General features: G+C 41.6%; 1 protein-coding gene across 2 annotated transcripts; it reads left to right on the top strand.

Annotated features, from left to right (window-relative positions):
- The first annotated feature begins 218 nt into the window (after window positions 1-218).
- LOC106560288 (plasminogen activator inhibitor 1 RNA-binding protein) lies at window positions 219-13,824 on the top strand. 2 transcript variants are annotated; one of them, XM_014123037.2, is made up of 9 exons: window positions 219-582; window positions 1,942-2,131; window positions 9,798-9,941; window positions 10,324-10,392; window positions 10,605-10,679; window positions 10,844-11,015; window positions 11,104-11,163; window positions 11,973-12,212; window positions 12,328-13,824. In XM_014123037.2, exons 1-9 carry the CDS (start codon window positions 327-329, stop codon window positions 12,385-12,387), a joined length of 1,266 nt encoding a protein of 421 aa, XP_013978512.1. In that variant the 5' UTR covers window positions 219-326; the 3' UTR covers window positions 12,388-13,824. The 2 variants fall into 2 exon arrangements, with proteins under 2 accessions (XP_013978512.1, XP_013978511.1); XM_014123036.2 differs by having other exon boundaries at window positions 10,321-10,392.
- The last annotated feature ends 7,062 nt before the right edge of the window (window positions 13,825-20,886 follow it).

Raw genomic sequence — 20,886 nt, 5'->3', positions numbered from 1 at the left:
AAAGTAAATGCTTGAATGCAAATTGAAAACTACAACAGACAGCATGAGCATTCATGTTTGTCAACTGGAGAAAAACTAAACGATGAACTCGTCCCTCGTTGTGGGTATGGTAGTTTATTTGAGTGAGCCGCCACTTATGTTTTTCCGACATTGTCCCTCATCAAAGAACTACACGCCCCACCCGGCGCCAAAGTTTATGTCCCGGATGTCTATCACGCCGGAAGAGAAGAAGGGTCTTTCCCCAGCCATCTTGTGGCAACATCTAGCGAAGTGTTCGCACCAAGCCTCGTAGAATCGGAGGAAAATCCTGCTGAAGGGGCGCCATCATGCCCGGACATATGCAAGAAGGTTTCGGCTGCGCCATAGCCAACCGATTCGACCAACTATTTGACGACGAATCGGACCCGTTCGAGCTGTTGAAGGAGGCGGAGAACAAGAAGAAGGAGGCTCCTGTCCCTGGTGCCGCCAAGACCGCGGCGCAAGCTGCCAAGCTCCAGAAAAAGGAGTCCCAGAAAGACAGGAAGGTCGTCCCTGCAGAGAAGAAAGATGAGCCTTTGACACCGGTGACTCTGAAGAAAGATGGTAAGACTGTTTCCCACAATAGTTGTCCTCTTGATCTGCAAAATCGCAGTTCGCCCTGGATAGTTAAGTATTAACTTTAAGTTAGCTAACTTAGCTAGCAATGCTTTCAAAGCCTCCATGAGGTCGACATGATTCCCTTTGTCAACTAAAGTTGAAACGCTTATCACAGTCGTTGCACAAAAAAGTCACGACAGTGTAACTAGGTGTGGTACAGTATTGTGCCCCTTGAAAACGAACTTGCAGGCGAACTTGTTTTGCTGCCAATATTAAAACGCCTCTGGCCTTGTTTAGCCAGGATTGTTAGCCGCAAGTTAATTAGCTAACGTTACCTAACCAAAGTCATTTGCTAGTTTGCTACCAACTACCTGTTGACCAGTGTTTTTATTAGTGCATACTTATTAAATGCACGATTGGCGAAATCATTTTTTTGCAATATAAATTGTTTACCTAGGTATCCGTGTATTCACACCGGGCTGTAAGCCAACTTTCACATGTGAAGCGATCGTGCTAGGTTAAAATTGAGTATTGGTTTCTAACTAGTTAACATACGAGTTGGCTAGTTAGGTAGCTCACTAGTCTTTCGCTACCTGGTTGCATTAACCCGCGTCGTGACCAACCTCGTGGCCCAGGTTTGGAGTGTGCAACAGCGGCTGCCACCTAACTGTCACTCGCTAAATGGCGCACAACATTGTTCTCGACTAGGCAGGGAATGATGTCATCTTGCGTAGCGCGGTTGTGAATGTGAATTCTTCTGCTACTCGGTAAACGAACAAGGTTAGAGAAGGCGATATGTTGACCAAACAATTACATTGTCGTTTACGTCTGCTTGAGTAAACTAGTGTTACTCGCCTATACATTGTCATGGTTAGTAGTGTTTAAATAGGAGGCCCCTGTATTTTAACAGCCTAGTTTCACCAGTCATAAGCAAAGTAAAAAAAAAAAAATGGAACCCCAAGAGAAGAGACAGGTGCATGCACCAACGTGCGTTCAGCTGTTGGTGGTGCATGGTGTGGGAGTCTATTTTGGTCAACAGTGGGAGGGACTTGTCAGACCAGTCTCAGAGCATGTTTTCATCTGCTGTGTACTGTCATGATGGATAATACAAAGCTCAACCTCGGTTTATGTTTGTAAAGAAGTTTACATTTTATTTAAATTCTCCGTATTTTAATAGTGTGCCCTTACACTCCAGTTCAGCACGTCAGTCTTTTGGATTTGGGTCTTGAGAAAAGTTCTAACTGTGGTCTCCATTAAACCCCCGTTTGAGTTATTTTTGGTAGAGAATCTTTGGAGAAAATTAGTATTGTACTTGTTTTATTGGGGGATCAATTACTAACTCTCCTCTGTCCTGTCCTACTCCAGGACCTGGTCCCAGGAGGATGGGTCCCAGACGTGAGGGTCAGGCCCCCGCTGGGGGTCCACCCCGTGAGGGCGAGGGCCGCCCTCCTACAGACAGACCCCCCCGGACAGACAGGCGGCCGCCACGCCGTTTCGAGAGGCCCCCCGGCGGAGAAGATAAGCCAGCCGAGGGAGGAGAGTTCTCTGTGGAGAAGTGAGTACTGTGTAGAGCAGGGCTGCGTTCAGTTGGCACCAAACGGGAGTGTTTTGAAAAGGAGTGAAAGGAAGAGGTACTAACCCCAACAATAATACGACTCAGATCCCTGTGGGTGCAGGCCTTTGTTGCAGTCAAGTAGGAACCCATCTGATTTCACAAACTGATATTAGTACTTAACAGTAGAACCGCTGGGCCTCGAGGGGGATCCCCCTCAAGCTAATGAGCAGTAATTCTGACTGCAACATTGTAATTAATTCATATCATATATGCTATCAAAAAGTAATAATTTGGTTGTTTATGAAGGTCTTAGGTAACATTAGAATACGTTTTAAATTTTTTTATAACACTATCATTTTCATTCGTTTGGTGTTGTAGGCTATATGTAAAAACGCAACACAAATGTAAGTGTTTCGATCCATTTTATTCGTGGAGTGCCATTGTTACAACTATGAAACAGAAGGCCTATGTGTTGGAACGAGGTAACAACTTGTTTTAATAACATCTAAATATATCAGTAGCCTAAACATACGTGCCAAGTGTGCTTGATAAATATTGAAAATTGCCACAAAGCATTAATGGCATATTAACTTTCTCAGTATGACAGCAGCAAAAAATTGAAATTGTTAGCTCGCGCTGCTCATATTGTTTTTTGCTTGTGATGTAGTGTCTGCTCTCTGTGATGACATTTTGTGCTCGCGTTGTCACCGTCTTATTTTATCTAAACGGTGCCGTCCTTTCCTCTCCTGTCTGTTTCATTTGGTGGTGACTCGGGCACCTCAGGGTGCACAGTTCTGGCATTTTTACGCTTAACTTAGTGACCCCTTAACACAAAAATCCCATTAGCGGGATCGATTTTACAACAGCCAGTGAAATAGCAGAGCGCCAAATTCAAAACAAATCTCATAATTAAAATTTCTCACACATACAAGTATGATACACCATTTTAAAGATAAGATTCTCGTTAATCCAAGTTCATATTTATATCCAAAAATCTGTTTACATTGGGGCGCAATGTTCTTGCCTCCAAAACCTCCAGTGATTTTGCAGAGAGCCACATCAATTTACAGAAATACTCATCATAAATGTTGATGAAAATACAAGTGTTATGCATGGACCTTTAGATAAACATCTCCTTAATGCAACCGCTGTGTCAGATTTAAAAAAAAGCTTCACGGCAAAGCACACGTTTGCAATAATCTGAGTACGGCGCTCAAACAACAGCAGCAAGCCAAACAGAAACCCGCCATCTTGGAGTCAAGAAAACTCAGAAATAGTAGTATAAATATTCACTTACCTTTGATGATCTTCATCAGAATGCACTCCCAGGAATCCCAGTTCAACAATAAATGTTCGTTTTGTTCGATAAACTTCATCTTTATGTCCAAATACCTCAATTTTGTTCGTGTGTTAGGTTCACTATTCCAGGCGCATGCTTGCTAACTCCAGACGAAAAGTCAAAAAAAGTTATACTAGTTTGTAGAATCATGTCAAACGATGTATAGAATCAATCTTCAGGTTGTTTTTAACATAAATCTTCAATAAAATTCCAACCGAACGATTCCCTTCTCTTTAGAAATGAAGATGGAGTAGGCTCGCTCCTAAGGCAGAGCGCGTGACTGAACTCGTGCCTTATTCTGGGACACCTGTTTCCAGAAGCTCTTGTTGGCTCCCTACTCACAGTAAAAGCCTGAAACAACGTTCTAAAGACTGTTGACATCTAGTGGAAGCCTTAGGAAGTGCAACATGACCCCGTTAACTTCTCTAGGGCCGGCGGGACGAAATCGTCCCACCTACGTAACAGCCAGTGGAATCCTGTGGCGCGTTATTCAAATACCTTAGAAATGCTATTACTTAAATTTCTCAAACATATGACTATACATATGACTATAAGACTCTCGTTAATCTAACCACACTGTCCGATTTCAAAAAGGCTTTACAACGAAAGCAAAACATTAGATTATGTCAGCAGAGTACCCAGCCAGAAATAATCAGACTACCCATTTTTCAAGCTAGCATATAATGTCACAAAAACCCAGAAGACAGCTAAATGCAGCACTAACCTTTGATGATCTTCATCAGATGCCACACCTAGGACATTATGTTATACAATACATGCATGTTTTGTTCAATCAAGTTCATATTTATATCAAAAACCAGCTTTTTACATTAGCATGTGACGTTCAGAACTAGCATACCCCCTGCAAACTTCCGGTGAATTTACTAAATTACTCACAATAAACGTTCACAGAAAACATAACAATTATTTTAAGAATTATAGATACAGAACTCCTCTATGCACTCGCTAGGTCCGATTTTAAAATAGCTCTTCGGTGAAAGCACATTTTGCAATATTCTAAGTAGATAGCCCGGCATCACAGGGCTAGCTATTTAGACACCCACCAAGTTTAGCCCTGACCAAAGTCAGATTTACTATGAGAAAAATGTTATTACCTTTGCTGTTCTTCGTCACAATGCACTCCCAGGACTTCTACTTCAATAACAAATGTTGGTTTGGTTCAAAATAATCCATAGTTATGTTCAAATATCCTCTGTTTTGTTCGCACGACTCATTTCGTGACAAAAAAAATCTAAATATTCCATTACCGTACTTCGAAGCATGTCTACCGCTGTTTAAAATCAACTTTTATGCCATTTTTCTCGTAAAAAAGCGATAATATTCCGACCGGGAAAGCGTGTTTACGTTCAAAGAGAGAGAAAATAAAAACATGGGATCCCCTCGTGCACGAGCCTCAGTCTGATGGTCCTCTGATCGGCCACTTACCAAAGGCGCTAATGTGTTTCAGCCTGGGGCTGGAATTACATCATTCAGCTTTTTCCCAGGTTCTGAGAGCCTATGGGAGCCGTAGGAAGTGTCACGCTACAGCAAAGATCCTAAATGTTCAATAAACAGCCAAGAAGCCCAAGGAATGGTCAGAGAGGGTACTTCCTGTTTGGAATCTTCCCAGGTTTTTGCCTGCCATATGAGTTCTGTTATACTCACAGACACCATTCAAACAGTTTTAGAAACTTTAGGGTGTTTTCTATCCAAAGCCAATAATTATATGCATATTCTAGTTTCTGGGCAGTAGTAATAACCAGATTAAATCGGGTACGTTTTTTTATCCGGCTGTGTAAATACTGCCCCCTAGCCCTAACAGGCTAACAGAGTGGTGGTGAAGTGGAACCCATAATTAAGGTATGTTTGAGTTACCTCTGACAGCCTGAGGGAGACATTTCCTGTCAAATAGAGAAGGGGGTCATTTTTGTTTACACAATAAACGACTGGTAAGTTTACATTTTTTAAGCGAGAACAATACTGTCTTACATTAGCCTGTTGGGGCTAAGGAGCAGTATTTTCACAGCCGGATGAAAAACGTACCCAATTTAAACAGGTTACTACTCTGGCCCAGAAAATAGAATATGCATATTATTAGTAGATTTGGATAGAAAACACTGTGAAGTTTCTAAAACTGTTTGAATGGTGTCTGTGAGTATAACAGAACTCATATGGCATGCAAAAAACCTGAGAAAAATTAAATCAGGAAGTGGGAGAAATTAGAAATGTAGTTTTTCTTTTGAATCCCTTGAAAAACTACAGTGACATAGGATTTACATTGCACCTCCTAACTCTTCCATTGGCTGTCAGCAATCTTTAGGAACTGGTTTCATCCGTCACCGGGCAGAAAATTGTTGCTCAGTCAATTACGGGCCAGTCTGAGGACAGGTGTCTTATGACGCGCGTGCACGTGACTTTGTTGTTTTTTATTTTTCTTCTGGGATGAATACCTATTGCCCGGTTGTAAAATTATCGCAATTTTACATTAAAAAATACCCTAAAGGATTGCTTGTAAACATCGTTTGATGTGTTTCTACAAACGGTAATGGAACGTTGAACATTTCGTCTATGTATTTGCGTCCACGCCACATGGCATTGTAAAGTGTTCTGGATGGGTCAACAAAATGGACGTATTTGGACATAAATGATGGACTTTGCAGAACAAATGAACATTTCTTGTGGAAGTGGGTGCCCATCCAAGCGCATTCTGCCGAAGAGCAGCAAAGGTAAGTAAATATTTCTAACATATTTTTTGAGATTTGTCGACGCCGTGGTTGTAGGCTAAGTTCTGTACTCAGAATATTGAACAATGTACTTTTTCCGTAAAGTTATTTTGAAATCTGACAGTGGTTGCATAAAGGAGTAGATTATCTCTAATTCTTTAAATAATTGTTATAAATTGTCAACGCTTATGAGTTTTCTGTAAATAAATGTGCCTATTCACCGGAGGTTATGGGGAGAAAGCATTTTCTGAACGTCACGCGCCAATGTAAAAGTTGGGTTTTTGGATATAAATATGAACTTGATCGATCAAAAAAATGCATGTATTGTCTAACATGATGTCCTAGGAGTGTCATCTGATGAAGATTGTCAAAGGTTAGTGCTTAATTTTAGTTGTACATCTGGTTTTGTGATGGCTATCCGTGCTTGGAAAAATGCTTTTTTTTTTGCTAAGGTGCTATGCTAAAATAATCTAATGTTCTGCTTTCACCGTAAAGCCTTTTTGAAATCGGACAATGTGATTGGATTAACGAGTAGAGCATCTTTAAAATGCCGTATAATACTTGAATTTTAAGATGTTTTTGTTTTGAATTTCGCGCCGCGGTCTCACTAGTTGTTGTCCAACCAATCCCTTTAGCGGGATTTTATCTCGAAGGGGTCCTCAAGAGGTTAGCCTGTTAGGGCTAGGGGGCAGTATTTGCACGGCTGGATAAAAAAATGTACCCGATTTTAATCTGGTTACTAATCCTACCCAGTAACTAGAATATGCATATACTTATTATATATGGATAGAAAACACCCTAAAGTTTCTAAAACTGTTTGAATGGTGTCTGTGAGTATAACAGAACTCATTTGGCAGGCAAAACCCTGAGACATTTTCTGACAGGAAGTGGATACCTGATGTGTTGTATTACCTTTAAACCTATGCCATTGAAAAACACAGGGGCTGAGGAATATTTTGGCACTTCCTATTGCTTCCACTAGATGTCACCAGCCTTTACAAAGTGTTTTGAGTCTTCTGGAGGGAGATCTGACCGAACAAGAGCCAAGGAACGATGATGGCCCATTAGACACCTGGCGCGCGAGTTCATGTTGGGTACCCTAGTTCCAATACGTTATAAAAGAGAATGCATTCGTCCACCTTGAATATTATTCATGTTCTGGTTAAAAAAGGCCCTAATGATTTATGCTATACAACGTTTGACATGTTTGAACGAACGTAAATATATTTTTTCCCCTCGTTCATGACGAGAAGTCCGGCTGGCTTAGATCATGTGCTAACAAGACGGAGATTTTTGGACATAAATGATGAGCTTTTTTGAACAAAACTACATTCGTTATGGACCTGTGATACCTGGAAGTGACATCTGATGAAGAGAATCAAAGGTAATGGATTATTTACATAGTATTTTCGATTTTAGATCTCCCCAACATGGCGGCTAGTCTGTATCGCAACGCGTATTTTTCTGGGCGCAGTGCTCAGATTATTGCAAAGTGTGATTTCCCAGTAAGGTTATTTTTAAATCTGGCAAGTTGATAGCGTTCAAGAGATGTAAATCTATAATTCTTTAAATGACAATATAATATTTTACCAATGTTTTCTAATTTTAATTATTTAATTTGTGGTGCTGACTTGACAGCCGGTTATTGGAGGGAAACGATTTCCGGAACATCAACGCCACAGTAAAACGCTGTTTTTGGATATAAATATGAACTTGATAGAAATAAAAATGCATGCATTGTCTAACACAATGTCCTAGGAGTGTCATCTGTTGGAGATTGTAAAAGGTTAGTGCATAATTTTAGCTGATTTTATGGTTTTGGTGACGCCTGTCTTTGAATTGGCACAACATTACACACAACTCTTGTAAATGTACTGTCCTAACATACTCTAAATTTATGCTTTCGCCGTAAAACCTTTTTGAAATCGTAAAACGTGGTTAGATTAAGGAGATGTTTATCTTTCAAAGGGTGTAAAATAGTTGTATGTTTGAAAAATTTGAATTTTGACATTTATTTGGATTCAAATTTGCTGCTCTTGAAATGCACCTGCTGTTGATGGAGTGCACCACGGGGGGGACGCTAGCGTCCCACCTAGCCCATAGAGGTTAAGGTAGAATCCTGCATCGGGTCGGATACCCATGGTTCCCTATCGGTGAGCCGCAAAAATATCAACTGGTGGGTGAAATGAACATTCTTTCAACACATGGGTCGGGTCGTGGTTCAGAACACTTACATTGTGGGCTGAAAACATTTTAAATCAGGATAATACACCTTTTTAAAACCCAGGTGCTTATTGGGTTGTGAATTCCATTCTGTGACCGTTGAGACAGATATAAGGCTATCAGCCATGCACGCTTTGAGTGTGTGTGGAGCCTGGAAATGTAATTTATTTGTGTGGTGCCAAAATATTCTAATTTATCCACATGCAGAGATCATGTTCCCTCTCTTCACGTGAGAATATGACACCTTGCCAAGTTCACTTTCCCTGGATAGCTTAGCTCACGCAAAAATGGCTAGCATAGGCCTAATTGGAGACACAAAAGAAAGGTTATGATAAGAGAATAGGCTACAACACCATCGTGGAAACAGTTGCTGCGCGAGTGGAATCCCAATTTGGGAGGATGGATAACAATGCGGTACCTGCTTGCAAAGTGCAAGCAGGTAGGCCTATTTGTTTGCGATAATTCAGTTATTACATTAATTCAGGTGTTTGTTCATTAGACCATATGCAGGCTATATAATGTGTAAACCAGTGCGGCTGTTAAGTTTGATAAGCCTACTAAGTAAATGTAGCCTATTTCTGCAACCTATATTCAGTTCTGGGAATGGTTTAATTAGGCCTAAACTATTTGATGATAATCTAAACAATATTTAATCTAAAGGTATTGTTTTAGGACAGCTATTGGCTTTCATTACAGGTAAGAAGGCTAATTAGAAGGTTCTTTCTCTGTGGTTTGAGTGACTTGTTGCATTGTGAAAATAAAAATGTATTTTTCTTAATTCATGGTATGGTTTCTGTTTATCAAAATGTTGAATAGACATGCAGACAAATTAATTCATGCAGGGAAGGGGAATAATAATAATTATGTCTACTACTCTGGAGTCATAAAAACAATGAAATATATTGATGTTATATGTTGGGTAACGGATCGGCTCACGGAACAATTCTATCTGGGTGGGTCGGGTTGCGGAGAAAACTCTTTCCTGATATTGGGTGGGGCTCGGAATTTATGTGGCCGGGGCGGATGCTGCTTCAAAAAACGGATCCCTGCAGGACTCTACTCTAAGGAAGGATGGAATTAAGAGTGCATTTTCAAAGTATTCAAATAGTGCCTAAGGAAAGGTAAGATCTGTATGCCTATGGCATAACACTGTTTCAGTGTAGTTCACAGTATTGGTGATTTTTCACATATTGTGTTTTGGGGTCCTTATTGTACCACTTAATGTTTGTTATATCTTCCATTAGTCATGTATTGGGGTCTGTTCGTGAAGATGTCTGCTCTATTCGTTACATTTCTATGTGCAATGTTTCACCTCACTGAATACACATCACCTGTACCTTCCTGTGAGGCAGCCTGCTGATTGGTTTCTTTGTCTGTACAGGCCCATTGGTGATAGGCAGATGAGAGGACGTGGAGGTGGCCGAGGTGGTATCCGTGGCGGCAGGGGCCGGGGCATGGGCAGGAGCGACGGCTTCGACGCCCGAGGAAAGCGTGAATTCGACAGACACAGCGGCAGTGATCGATCGTACGTCTCCTGTGTCATGTTGTGAATTATGTATTAACTCCGGGATGGATCAGTCATATCTCATTATTAGGCCCATTTCCTACTCTGGATCTAAATGGCATGCTCAATGGAGAATCTCTATTCTAACCAGATTTTTTTTCATTTTTTTGTCCAGATTATGACTAACCATGGGCTAAAAGTAATTTTTAGGGTGATTATCCATTGAGATTGCTTTGTAGTCCAGGACTAGGCTTAATCTTTGTCTGGAGAACTGGTGCATAAGAACTACTTGTTTGAAGTATAAGAACTAGTTTTTAAAAAAAATAAAAAAATGTGATACTGTTTTTTGCTTGAGAGACTATTGATGTGAAGCTGTGTGCTAAAGCCCATGTTGTTTCAGCAGCCAGAAAGGTGAGGAGAAACGTGGAGGAAGTGGATCTCACAACTGGGGCACCGTCAAGGATGAGATGGGGTGAGTATCACAGCCGACCTAGCACAACACATTTTCCCTCTCGACTTTCTCAAAGGCTGTCTGCAAACCTAAAGTGTTTTGATTTACCTTGTTCAGTTGTGTGTAAACTAAGTCAACGTGTTGAGTCAAGACCCTTGGTCTCTATACTGTCCTGGTCACCTGTCAACATACTCAATGTATGAGAGCTAAACTTGTTTTTATCCTCTCCACAGTGAGCACGACCAATCGAACGTGACCGAGGAGACCCCCGAGGGAGAGGAGCCTCGGCCCGCTGACTCTGAGAACAAGTGAGTTGAGGGCTGAGCCTTAAACCATTTCTCCCTCTTCTGCCCAGTGTTCACTCCCTCTCAGGAATTTAAAAGCACGTTCTGGATGGATTCTCCACCATATTTCTCATACTCTCCTGCCAGTTGTGTGTTCTGACAGTTCTGTTTTCTGCTGTGTGTTGTAGGGAGAATGAGGTTGGTGAACCTAAGGAAGTGGAACCCAAGGAGATGACTCTGGATGAATGGAAGGCCCAGCAGGACAAGGAGAAAACCAAGGTGGAGTTCAACATCCGGAAGGCCAACGAGGGAGCCGACAGCCAGTGGAAGAAAGGATACGTGTTGCACAAGTCCAAGGACGTGAGTAGACTGTCAAAACCACAATACTGACTTAGCCTCCATTTTTTTTTTTTTATATGACCTATGTTTTCGTCCCTCTCCAATAAAGGAGAAGAAAGCTGATGCTCTTATTGAAGCTGCGGTGGAGGCTGAGGCAGTTGCCCCTAAGGTGAGTTTCACATCTGACAGACACGCGCATTCTCTCTCCCCATGAACATTAAAGGGAGAGTGTGATATTTTGCCAATTCTGGCTCTTTTTCTGTCTACCCCCTTGAACTCGTGGATAGCAGTTGGAAGGGAGTTGGTTGTTTTGTAAGCTATTGCTAACTAGCGTTAGCACAATGACTTGAAGTTCACAGAAACGGCTAACATGCTTGGATCTAATTATCACAACTCTTATCTAAATGATAGGAGCGCACATCTGCTTCACTCCCTCTGAACTGACTGCCGTCCGGCAACAAAATAACAGTTTCCCGTTAACAATAAATCTATAGCACTTACAGTACAATAAAACGGGTAAAAAATAATTCTCAGGCCTTGGCATCTTCATCATCGTTAACATTTGCTCACTCAATTTTTAGACTATACACGCAGTGACTTTACAAGTGTATCCATGAGTTCATCCGAGTGTTTAAGTATAAAAAGGATTGATTGTCAAAATCTTGCACTATCCTTTTAACGCAGAACTCGCAAGAACGATTGTCACTGTGCACAGTAAGGGGCCGTTCGTTCGCTTGCTGTCGGCTAGGTGGTTTTAGGGACTACCCACTGGTGGGCAACTGACGGCTGTCATTTCCCCTTATTTCTACATGTAGAATTGGTTTGCAAATTACAGCCAGCACACTGTTCAGAGGTGCTAAGTACTTTTGACCAGCAGATGCTCAACAATCCTACTGGTCTGTCCGTGCCATAAGATGACAGAATGTGGCTCAGATGTGTGTTCTGTCATTGATGATCTCTCTCCCCCCGGTCTCTCAGGCTGAGGACGATCACCACTTCCGGAAGCCGGCCAATGACATCACAGCCCAGCTGGAGATAAACTTTGGGGACCTTGGACGCCCCAGCCGTGGTCGTGGTGGGCCCCGTGGCGGCAGGGGGAGCCGAGGGCGTGGAGAGGGCAGAGGAGAGTTCCGTGGAGAGTTTCGTGAGCCCAGGGAGCCCCGCGAGCGTGATAGTGGAGCCCCCACCAGGCCGACCCGTGGAGGACGCACTGACAAGGTAAAGAATACTAATTACTACTGGTCTGTTACAGCTGCTGTGGAAAGGATTTGTCATTTCACTGTATATGTCTGATAAATCTCATTTCCTCTTGTTTTCCTAACCCTCCTCTCAGCCGAGCGGGGTGATTGTGCCCAATGTGGATGATCCAGAGGCCTTCCCGGCCCTGGCCTAAGATGGAGCGGCTGCCCCATAAGCCCCCAGGAGCCCTTAGCAGTCCCCCCAAGCAGACCCCTAGGCCCCTCTACGAGGCTCGCATGTTTCTGGATCCTTCAGCAAAAATGGTATGATGGAGATGACCGTCATCGCTCATGACACTTGCATCTGAGGACTGAATTTTACCCATTTTGGAAAAAAAGAAGAGGGGGGGAAAAAATACAAAAAAGAAAGAAAAAAAAAAGAAAAAAGAAAAGGACTTGTTGCTACTTCTGGAGGTTTTGTACTTAGAAACAAGGTAGCAGGGACGTTTTCATACGGTATTTTTTTCAGAGATTATGCGTTCTTCATTAATAGTTTTTTTGTATTGCTGCTTGAAAATATGCATTTCCAAATATAAGGTATGAGAAGAGTTATCCTTTTAGCTTGTGGTGTCCCATAGCTGTGGAGGGATGGAACCCAAGCCAACTAGCTCTTACCATACTGGGTATTTCTGAAGAAGTTTCTGCATCATCACTCAGTGAGATTTTAAGGACTGCTTTAGTCCTGGGGTTTTATGTATTTTAATTTTTTTTAAATAAGGCCTAGACCTCCGATGCAAAAGTAAACTTTTTTTTTCATGGTAAGAGCTCTTTGAGTGATTGTATTTCTGATGGTGCAGATAAGGACATGCCTAGATCTTTGATCTAGTGATTGTACCTACACCCAACAAATTGTTAGAATGGAGCCTAATTCACTTATGTATTAAAAGGTATAGAAAAGAGTTTCCAAATGACTCGATAGATCACTTGCAGGGGGAAGGAATACTTAAATTATTTAAAATGTATCACTGACATCTTTGGATCGTGTGGCTCCTATGTACTGTTTCATTTACACACTCTTGGGCTGTGTCTCAATGGTGTACAGTGGCTTCCTCTCCTTGTTTCCTCTATACTGATCTGGAAACACAAGTAACATATTAGTTCAGGTGCAAGGAAAGAAGAAGTCAATTTTAGACTATTGAGCTGTGGCCTTGATCATTTGGAAGCCTTCAGGCCTTGCACTGTTTAAACACTCCACTCCAGGGCAGTGTTCAGCAGGGCACCGTGTCACGTAATGTTAAAATATAAATACACTTAATTAGAACAGATTTTGCTCTTATGAAATGTAGAGTAAGGAGTCATATTAGCTCTACTCGTGGCATTTCTATGCAACGCTCTGTACATCGCACCCTGCTGAATGGGGCCCAGTATACTGATACAATTGTGAACCTGCTCTTGCAGTATTTCCTGTGGTGGTTGAATATCCTCCATTTTGATTTTACCTCTGGTTCCCTACTGCGGCACTACTGCGTAATTGCTCTGAAAGAAATACAGTTGTGTGTGTGTGTGTGGATCAGCCAAGTGCTCTACAGATCTGTGTGAACTCTAACCCTGCTATTATAGACCTCTGTCGGTAAATAAAGAAGGTCAATTCAGTTTTGCGTTGACTTAAATTCCGCCACATGTATCGATACAGAATCACACACACAAGAAGCCATTTTGTGAGTTGGTTGCTTGCCACCGACATGGTGAAGTCTGAAAATGTATGTCCCACTACTGTGTTATGGTAGATTGGCTGATACAAAATGAAGTCCTGACTCACTGTGTACCACGTGGGTTGCGTCAGTCAGGTTAGTTTAATGGTGCACTGGTTCCTGAGTATAGTGAAATTAAACATAGGGCCGATTCACTTAATTCTCATGGCAGAAGTTTTAGCTCCCTAACCGTGAAATGTGGCTGTATGAATTGAAAGCTAAGACCTTTCTCTGCGCGATCTACAGTACTGGGGCAGCAGGTAGCCTAGTGGTTAGAGTGTTGGACTAGTAACCGGAAGGTTGCAAGATCGAATCCCTGAGCTGATAAGGTTAAAATCTGTCGTTCTGCCCCTGAACAAGGCAGTTAACCCACTGTTCCTAGGCTGTCATTGTAAATAAGAATGTTGTTAACTGACTTGCCTAGTTAAGTAATGGTTACATAAAAGTACCAGTCAAATTTTGGTCGCAGCTACTCATGTAAGGGTCTATTTTCTACATTGTAGAATAATTTTGAAAACAATAAAATAACACATGGAATCATTTAGTACCCAAAAAAGTGTTAAAAAGTTAATATATTTGAGATTCATCAGTAGCCACCCTTTGCCTTGATGACAGCTTTGCACACTCTTGGCATTCTCTCAACCAGCTTCATGAGGTGGTCACCTGGAATGCTTTTCCAACAGCCCGGAAGGAGTTCCCACATATGCTGAGCACTTGTTGGCTGCTTTTTTTCATTCTGCGCTCCAAACCATCTCATTTGGGTTGAGGTCAGGTGATTGTGGAGGCCAGGTCATCTGATGGAGTACTCATCACTCTCACTGGTCAAATAGTCCTTATACAGCCTGGAGGTGTGTTGGGTCATTGTCCTGTTGAAAAACAAATGATATTCCCACTAAGCGCAAACCAGATGGGATGGCGTATTGCTGCAGAATGCTGTGGTAGCCATGCTGGTTAAGTGTGCCTTGAATTCTAAATCACTGAAAGTCACCAGCAAAGCACCCCGTCACCTCCATGCTTCACGGTGGGAACCACGCATGCGGAGATCATCCGTTCATCTACTCTGCGTCTCACAAAGACATAGTGGTTGGAACCAAAAATCTCAAATTTGGACTCATCAGACCAAAGGACAGATTTCAACCTGTCTAATGTACATGCTTGTGTTTCTTGGCCCAAGCGAGTCTCTTATTGGTGTCCTTTGGTAGTGGTTTCTTTGCAGTAATTTGATTGCGAAGTCCTGATTCATGCAGTCTCATCTGAACAGTTGATGTTGAGATTTCTGTTACTTGAACTGTGAAGCATTTATTTGGGCTGCAATCTGAGGTGCCGATTTCCGAGGCTGAAAACTAATGAACTTATCCTCTGCAGCAGAGGTAACTCTGGGTCTTCCTTTACTGTGGCGGTCCTCATGTGAGACAGTTTCATCATAGGGCTTGATGGTTTTGTGACAGCATTGAAGAAACAAATTGCTTATTTGAGCTGTTCTTGCCATAATATGGACTTGGTCTTTTACCAAACTACCTTCTGAATACCACCCCTACCTTGTCACAACACAACTGACTACTGGCTCAAACACATTAAGAAATTCCACAGATTAACAAGGCACACCTGTTAATTGAAATGCATTCCAGGTGACTACCTTATTAAGCTGGTTGAGATAATGCAAAGCTGTCAAGGCAAAGGGTGGCTACTTTGAAGAATCTCAAATATAAAATATATTTTGACTTGTTTAACACTTTTGGTTACTGCATGATTCCATGTGTTATTTCAAAATGTTGATGTCTTCACTATTATTCTACAATGTAGAAAATAGTACAAATTTAGGAAAACCCAGGATTTTATATATATTTTTATTTTACCTTTAACTAGACAAGTCAGTTAAGAACAAATTCTTATTTTCAATGACGGCCTAGGAACAGTGGGTTAACTGCCTTGTTCAGGGACAGAACGACAGATTTTGACCTTATCAGCTCAGGGATTCGATCTTGCAACCTTCCTGTTATTAGTCCAACGCTCTTGTACCAACTTTTTGTAGCTAAACTGGTTGCTCAAAATGCCCTGTATGACGGGTCGTGTGTGTGTGTATATGTATATGACAAAAGCTGTTGTTCAAGTGGTGAATCCGTCATAGATATATTTTTTACATCAACATAGAAAGAAACAATGATGATAATATACCATAGGCCTATAGTCAAATGTTTTAAGTAACCTACAATAATCAGAAGAAAAATTATAATAATACAAATAGTTTCCACATCGTTGCCCAACGTTCTGCTCACATTTCACCATCCAATAAGCTTACATATCAGCAAAAAACGTAGTTTCCCCTTCCTGTCCATACTTTTATGGCAGCCACACTTTAGTATAAATGTTTACATTTCCTTTCATCCAATAGTGCATAGGCAAAATCTCATACCACTGTAATCGTTAGTGGCTTGTCCTTAATCCAATTAAATAGCATTCATGTTCTTGCTAATAAAAGTTTCAACTTTCTAAAAGAATCAGTCAAAGGGTTCAAAATCTTGTTTCTTGCTGGTAAGCTTAATAGAAACAGCTCTGGATACACTTATCTTGCAATGAAAGACTGAAAATTAATGACCAGAATCTGGTTATAGACGGGCAACCCTAGAAACCATGTACAATGCAATCGAAGTATTCAGACCCATTCACTTTTTCCACATTTTGTTACAATACAGCCTTATTCTAAAATGGATCTACATCATCAATCTACACACAATATCCCATAATGACAAAGTGAAAACAGGTTTTTAGAAATGATTGCTGATGTATTCGGACCCTTTGCTATGATATTTGAAATTGAGCTCAGGTGCATCCTGTTTCCATTGATCATCCTTGATGTTTCTACAACCTGTTTGGAGTCCACCTGTGGTAAATTCAATTGATTTGACATAGTTTGGAAAGGCACACACCTGTCTATATAATGTCCCACAGTTGACTGACATTTACTCCTGAGGTGCTGACCTGTTGCACCCTTGACAACCACTGTGATTATTATTATTTGACCCTGCTGGTCATCTATGAAGATTTGAACATCTTGGCCATGTTCTGTTATCACCACCTGGCACTGCCAGAAGAGCACTGGCCACCCCTCATAGCCTGGTTCCTCTCTAGGTTTCTTCCTAGGTTCTGGCCTTTCTAGGGAGTTTTTCCTAGCCACCTTGCTTCTACACCTGCATTGCTTGCTGTTTGTGGTTTTAGGCTGGGTTTCTGTACCGCACTCTGTGACATCAGCTGATGTAAGAAGGGCTTTATAAATACATTTGATTGATTGACAGTGCATGTCCGAGCAAAAACCAAGCCATGAGGTCTAAGGAATTGTCCATAGAGAGCTCCGAGACAGGATTATGTTGAGGCACAGAACTGGGGAAGGGTACCAAAATGTTTCTGCAGCATTGAAGGTCCCCAAGAGCACAGTGGCCTCCATCACTCTTAAACGGAAGAAGTTTGGAACCACCAAGACTTTTCCTAGAGCTGGCTGCCCTGCCAAACTGAGCTATCGGGGGAGAAGGGCCTTGGTTGGAAGTTGACAAAGAACCCGATGGTCACTCTGACAGAGCTCCAGAATATCCTCTGAAGATGGGAGAATCTTCCAGAAGGACAATCATTGCTGTACCACTTTACCAATTAGGCCTTTATGGTAGAGTGGTCAGATGGAAGCCACTCCTTAGTAAAAGGCACATGACAGCCTGCTTGGAGTTTGCCAAAATGCACCAAAACGACTCAGACTTTGAGAAACAAGATTGTCTGGTCTGATGAAACCAAGATTGAACTATTTGGCCTGAATGCCAAGTGTCACGTCTGGAGGAAACCAGACACCGCTCATCTCCTGGCCAATAACATCCCTACGGTGAAGCATGGTGGTGGCAGCATCATGCTGTGGGAGGCACTGGGAGACTAGTTAGGATGGAGGGAAAGAATAATGGAGCAAAGTACAGAGAGATCGTTGATGAAAACCTGCTCAAGAGCATTCATTGGACTCATCAGACCAAAGGACAGAGGTAGTCACCTGGAATGCATTTCAATTAACAGGTGTCCCTCATTAAACATACATTTGTAGAATTTATTTCCATAATGCGTTTGAGCCAATCAGTTATTTTGTGACAAGGTAGGAGTGGTATACAGAAGATTAGCTCTATTTGGTAAATGACCAAGTCCATATTATGGCAAGAACAGCTCAAATAAGCAAAGAGAAACGACAGTCCATCGTTACTTTAAAACATGCAGGGCAGTCAATATGGAAAATTTCACAACTTTGAAAGTTTCTTCAAGTGCAGTCACAAAAACCATCAAGCTCTATGATGAAACTGGCTCTCATGATGACCGCCACAGGAAAGGAAGACCCAGAGTTACCTCTGCTGCAGAGGATAAGTTCATTAGTTACCAGCCTCAGAAATTGGCACCTCAGATTGCAGCCCAAATAAATGCTTCACAGAGTTCAACAAACAGACATCTCAACATCAACTGTTCAGAGAAGACTGTGTGAATCAGGCCTTCATGGTTAAAGTGCTGTAAAGAAACCACTACTAAAGGACACCAATAATAAGAGACTTGCTTTGGTCAAGAAACACGAGCAATGGACATTTAGACCGGTGGAAATCTGTCCTTTGGTCTGATGAGTAAAATTTGTGAATTTTGGTGTGCTGCCCACCGTGTAGCATAGAGGTGTTATGGTGTGGGGGTGCTTTGCCGGTGACGCTGTCTGTGATTTATTTAGAATTCAAGGCACACTTAATCAGCATGGCTACCATAGCATTCTGCAGTGATACGCCATCCCATCTGCTTTGCGCTTGGTGGGACTATCATTTGTTTTATAACAGGACAATGACCCAAAACACACCTCCAGGCTGTGTAAGGGCAATTTGACCAAGAAGTAGAGTGATGGAGTGCTGCATCAGATGACCTGCCCTCCACAATCACCTGACCTCAAGGTCACCTCATTCCAGGTGACTACCTCAAGGAGCTGGTTGAGAGAATGCCAAGCATGTTCAAAGCTGTCATCGAGGCAAAGGGTGGCAACTTTGAAGAATGTAAAATCTAAAATATATTTAGATTTAACACTTTTTTTTTTTGGTTACGACATGATTCCATGTGTGTTAGTTTGATGTCATCACTCTTATTTTACAATGTAGAAAATGTAAAAAATAAAGAAAAAGCCTTGAATGAGTAGGTGTGTCCAAACTTTTGACTGGTGCTGTACAGTTGAAGTCGGAAGTTTACATACACTTAGGTTGGAGTCATTAAAACTAGTTTTTCAACCACTTCACAAATTTCTTGTTAACAAACTATAGTTTTGGCAAGTCGGTTAGGACATATACTTTGTGCATGACACAAGTAATTTTTCCAACAATTGTTTTCAGACAGTGAATTATAAGTGATAGATTATATCACAATTCCAGTGAGTCAGAAGTTTCCATACACAAAGTTGACTGTGCCTTTAAACAGCTTGGAAAATTCCAGATAATGATGTCATGGCTTTAGAAGCTTCTGATTGGCTAATTAACATTTGAGTCACTTGGAGGTGTACCTGTGAATGTATTTCAAGGCCTACCTTCAAACTCAGTACCTTTTTGCTTGACATCATGGGAAAATCAAAAGAAATCAGCCAAGACCTCAGGAAAAAAATTGTAGACCTCCACAAGTCTGGTTCATCCTTGGGAGCAATTTCCAAACGCCTGAAGGTACCACGTTCATCTGTATAAACAATAGTACGCAAGTATAAACACCATGGGACCACGCAGCCGTCATACCACTCAGGAAGGAGACGCGTTCTGTCTCCTAGAGATGAATGTACTTTGGTGCGAAAAGTGCAAATCACTCCCAGAACAGCAGCAAAGGACCTTGTGAAGATGCTGGAGGAAACGGGTACAAAAGTATCTATATCCACAGTAAAACGAGTCCTATATCGACATAACCTGAAAGGCCGCTCAGCAAGGAAGAAGCCACTGCTCCATAACCGCCATTAAAAAAGTATACGGTTTGCAACTGCACATGGGGACAAAGATTGTACTATTTGGAGAAATGTCCTCTGGTCTGATGAAACAAAAATAGAACTGTTTAGCTGTAATGACCATCGTTATGTTTGGAGGAAAAAGGGGGAGGCTTGCAAGCCGAACAACACCATCCCAACCTTGAAGCACGGGGGTGGCAGCATCATGTTGTGGGGGTGCTTTGCTGCAGGAGGGACTGGTGCTCTTCACAAAATATATGGCATCATGAGGAAGGGGAAATTGTGGATATATTGAAGCAACATCTCAAAACATCAGTCAGGAAGTTAAAGCTTGGTCGCAAATGGGTCTTCCAAATGGACAATGACCCCAAGCATACTTCCAAAGTTGTGTCGAAATGGCTTAAGGACAATAAAGTCAAGGTAATGGAGTGGCCATCACAAAGCCCTGAACTCAATCCTATAGAAAATTTGTGGGCAGAACTGAAAAAGCGTGTGCGAGCAAGGAGGCCTAAAAACCTGACTCAGTTACACTAGCACTGTCAGGAGGAATGGGCCAAAATTCACCCAACTTATTGTGGGAAGCTTGTGGAAGCCTACCAGAAACGTTTGACCCAAGTTAAACAATTTAAAGGCAATGCTACCGAATACTAATTGAGTGTATGTAAACTTCTGACCCACTAGGAATGTGATGAAAGAAATAAAAGCTGAAATAAATCATTCTCTCTACTATTGTTCTGACATTTCACATTCTTAAAATAAAGTGGTGATCCTAACTGACCTAAAACAGAATTTTTACTATGATTAAATGTCAGGAATTGTGAAATACTGAGTTTAAATGTATTTGGCTAAGGTGTATGTAAACTTCCGACTTCAACTGTATGTGCCACTTCATGTTTTGCATTTTAAACACTTTGGGGGTCTTTGAGGGTCAAACTTATTAAGAATGTATGGGGTTCTATGTTGTCTGTGTAAAATGTTGTACTGGAACTCTTTGAGCC

The sequence above is a fragment of the Salmo salar genome, chromosome ssa10 (assembly GCF_905237065.1).
Source record: "Salmo salar chromosome ssa10, Ssal_v3.1, whole genome shotgun sequence".
Taxonomy (NCBI): domain Eukaryota; kingdom Metazoa; phylum Chordata; class Actinopteri; order Salmoniformes; family Salmonidae; genus Salmo; species Salmo salar.
The sequence above is the reverse complement of the archived record's forward strand: the minus strand, read 5'-3'. Positions and strand labels throughout refer to the sequence as shown.

Excerpts from the sequence above, each read along its gene's own strand:
- LOC106560288 (XM_014123036.2), top strand. The coding sequence starts at position 327 with ATGCCCGGACATATGCAAGAAGGTTTCGGCTGCGCCATAGCCAACCGA. Across the intron at positions 10,393-10,604 it reads ACCGTCAAGGATGAGATGGG|TGAGCACGACCAATCGAACG; the intron begins GTGAGTATCACA and ends TCCTCTCCACAG. Across the intron at positions 11,016-11,103 it reads TGTTGCACAAGTCCAAGGAC|GAGAAGAAAGCTGATGCTCT; the intron begins GTGAGTAGACTG and ends TCTCCAATAAAG.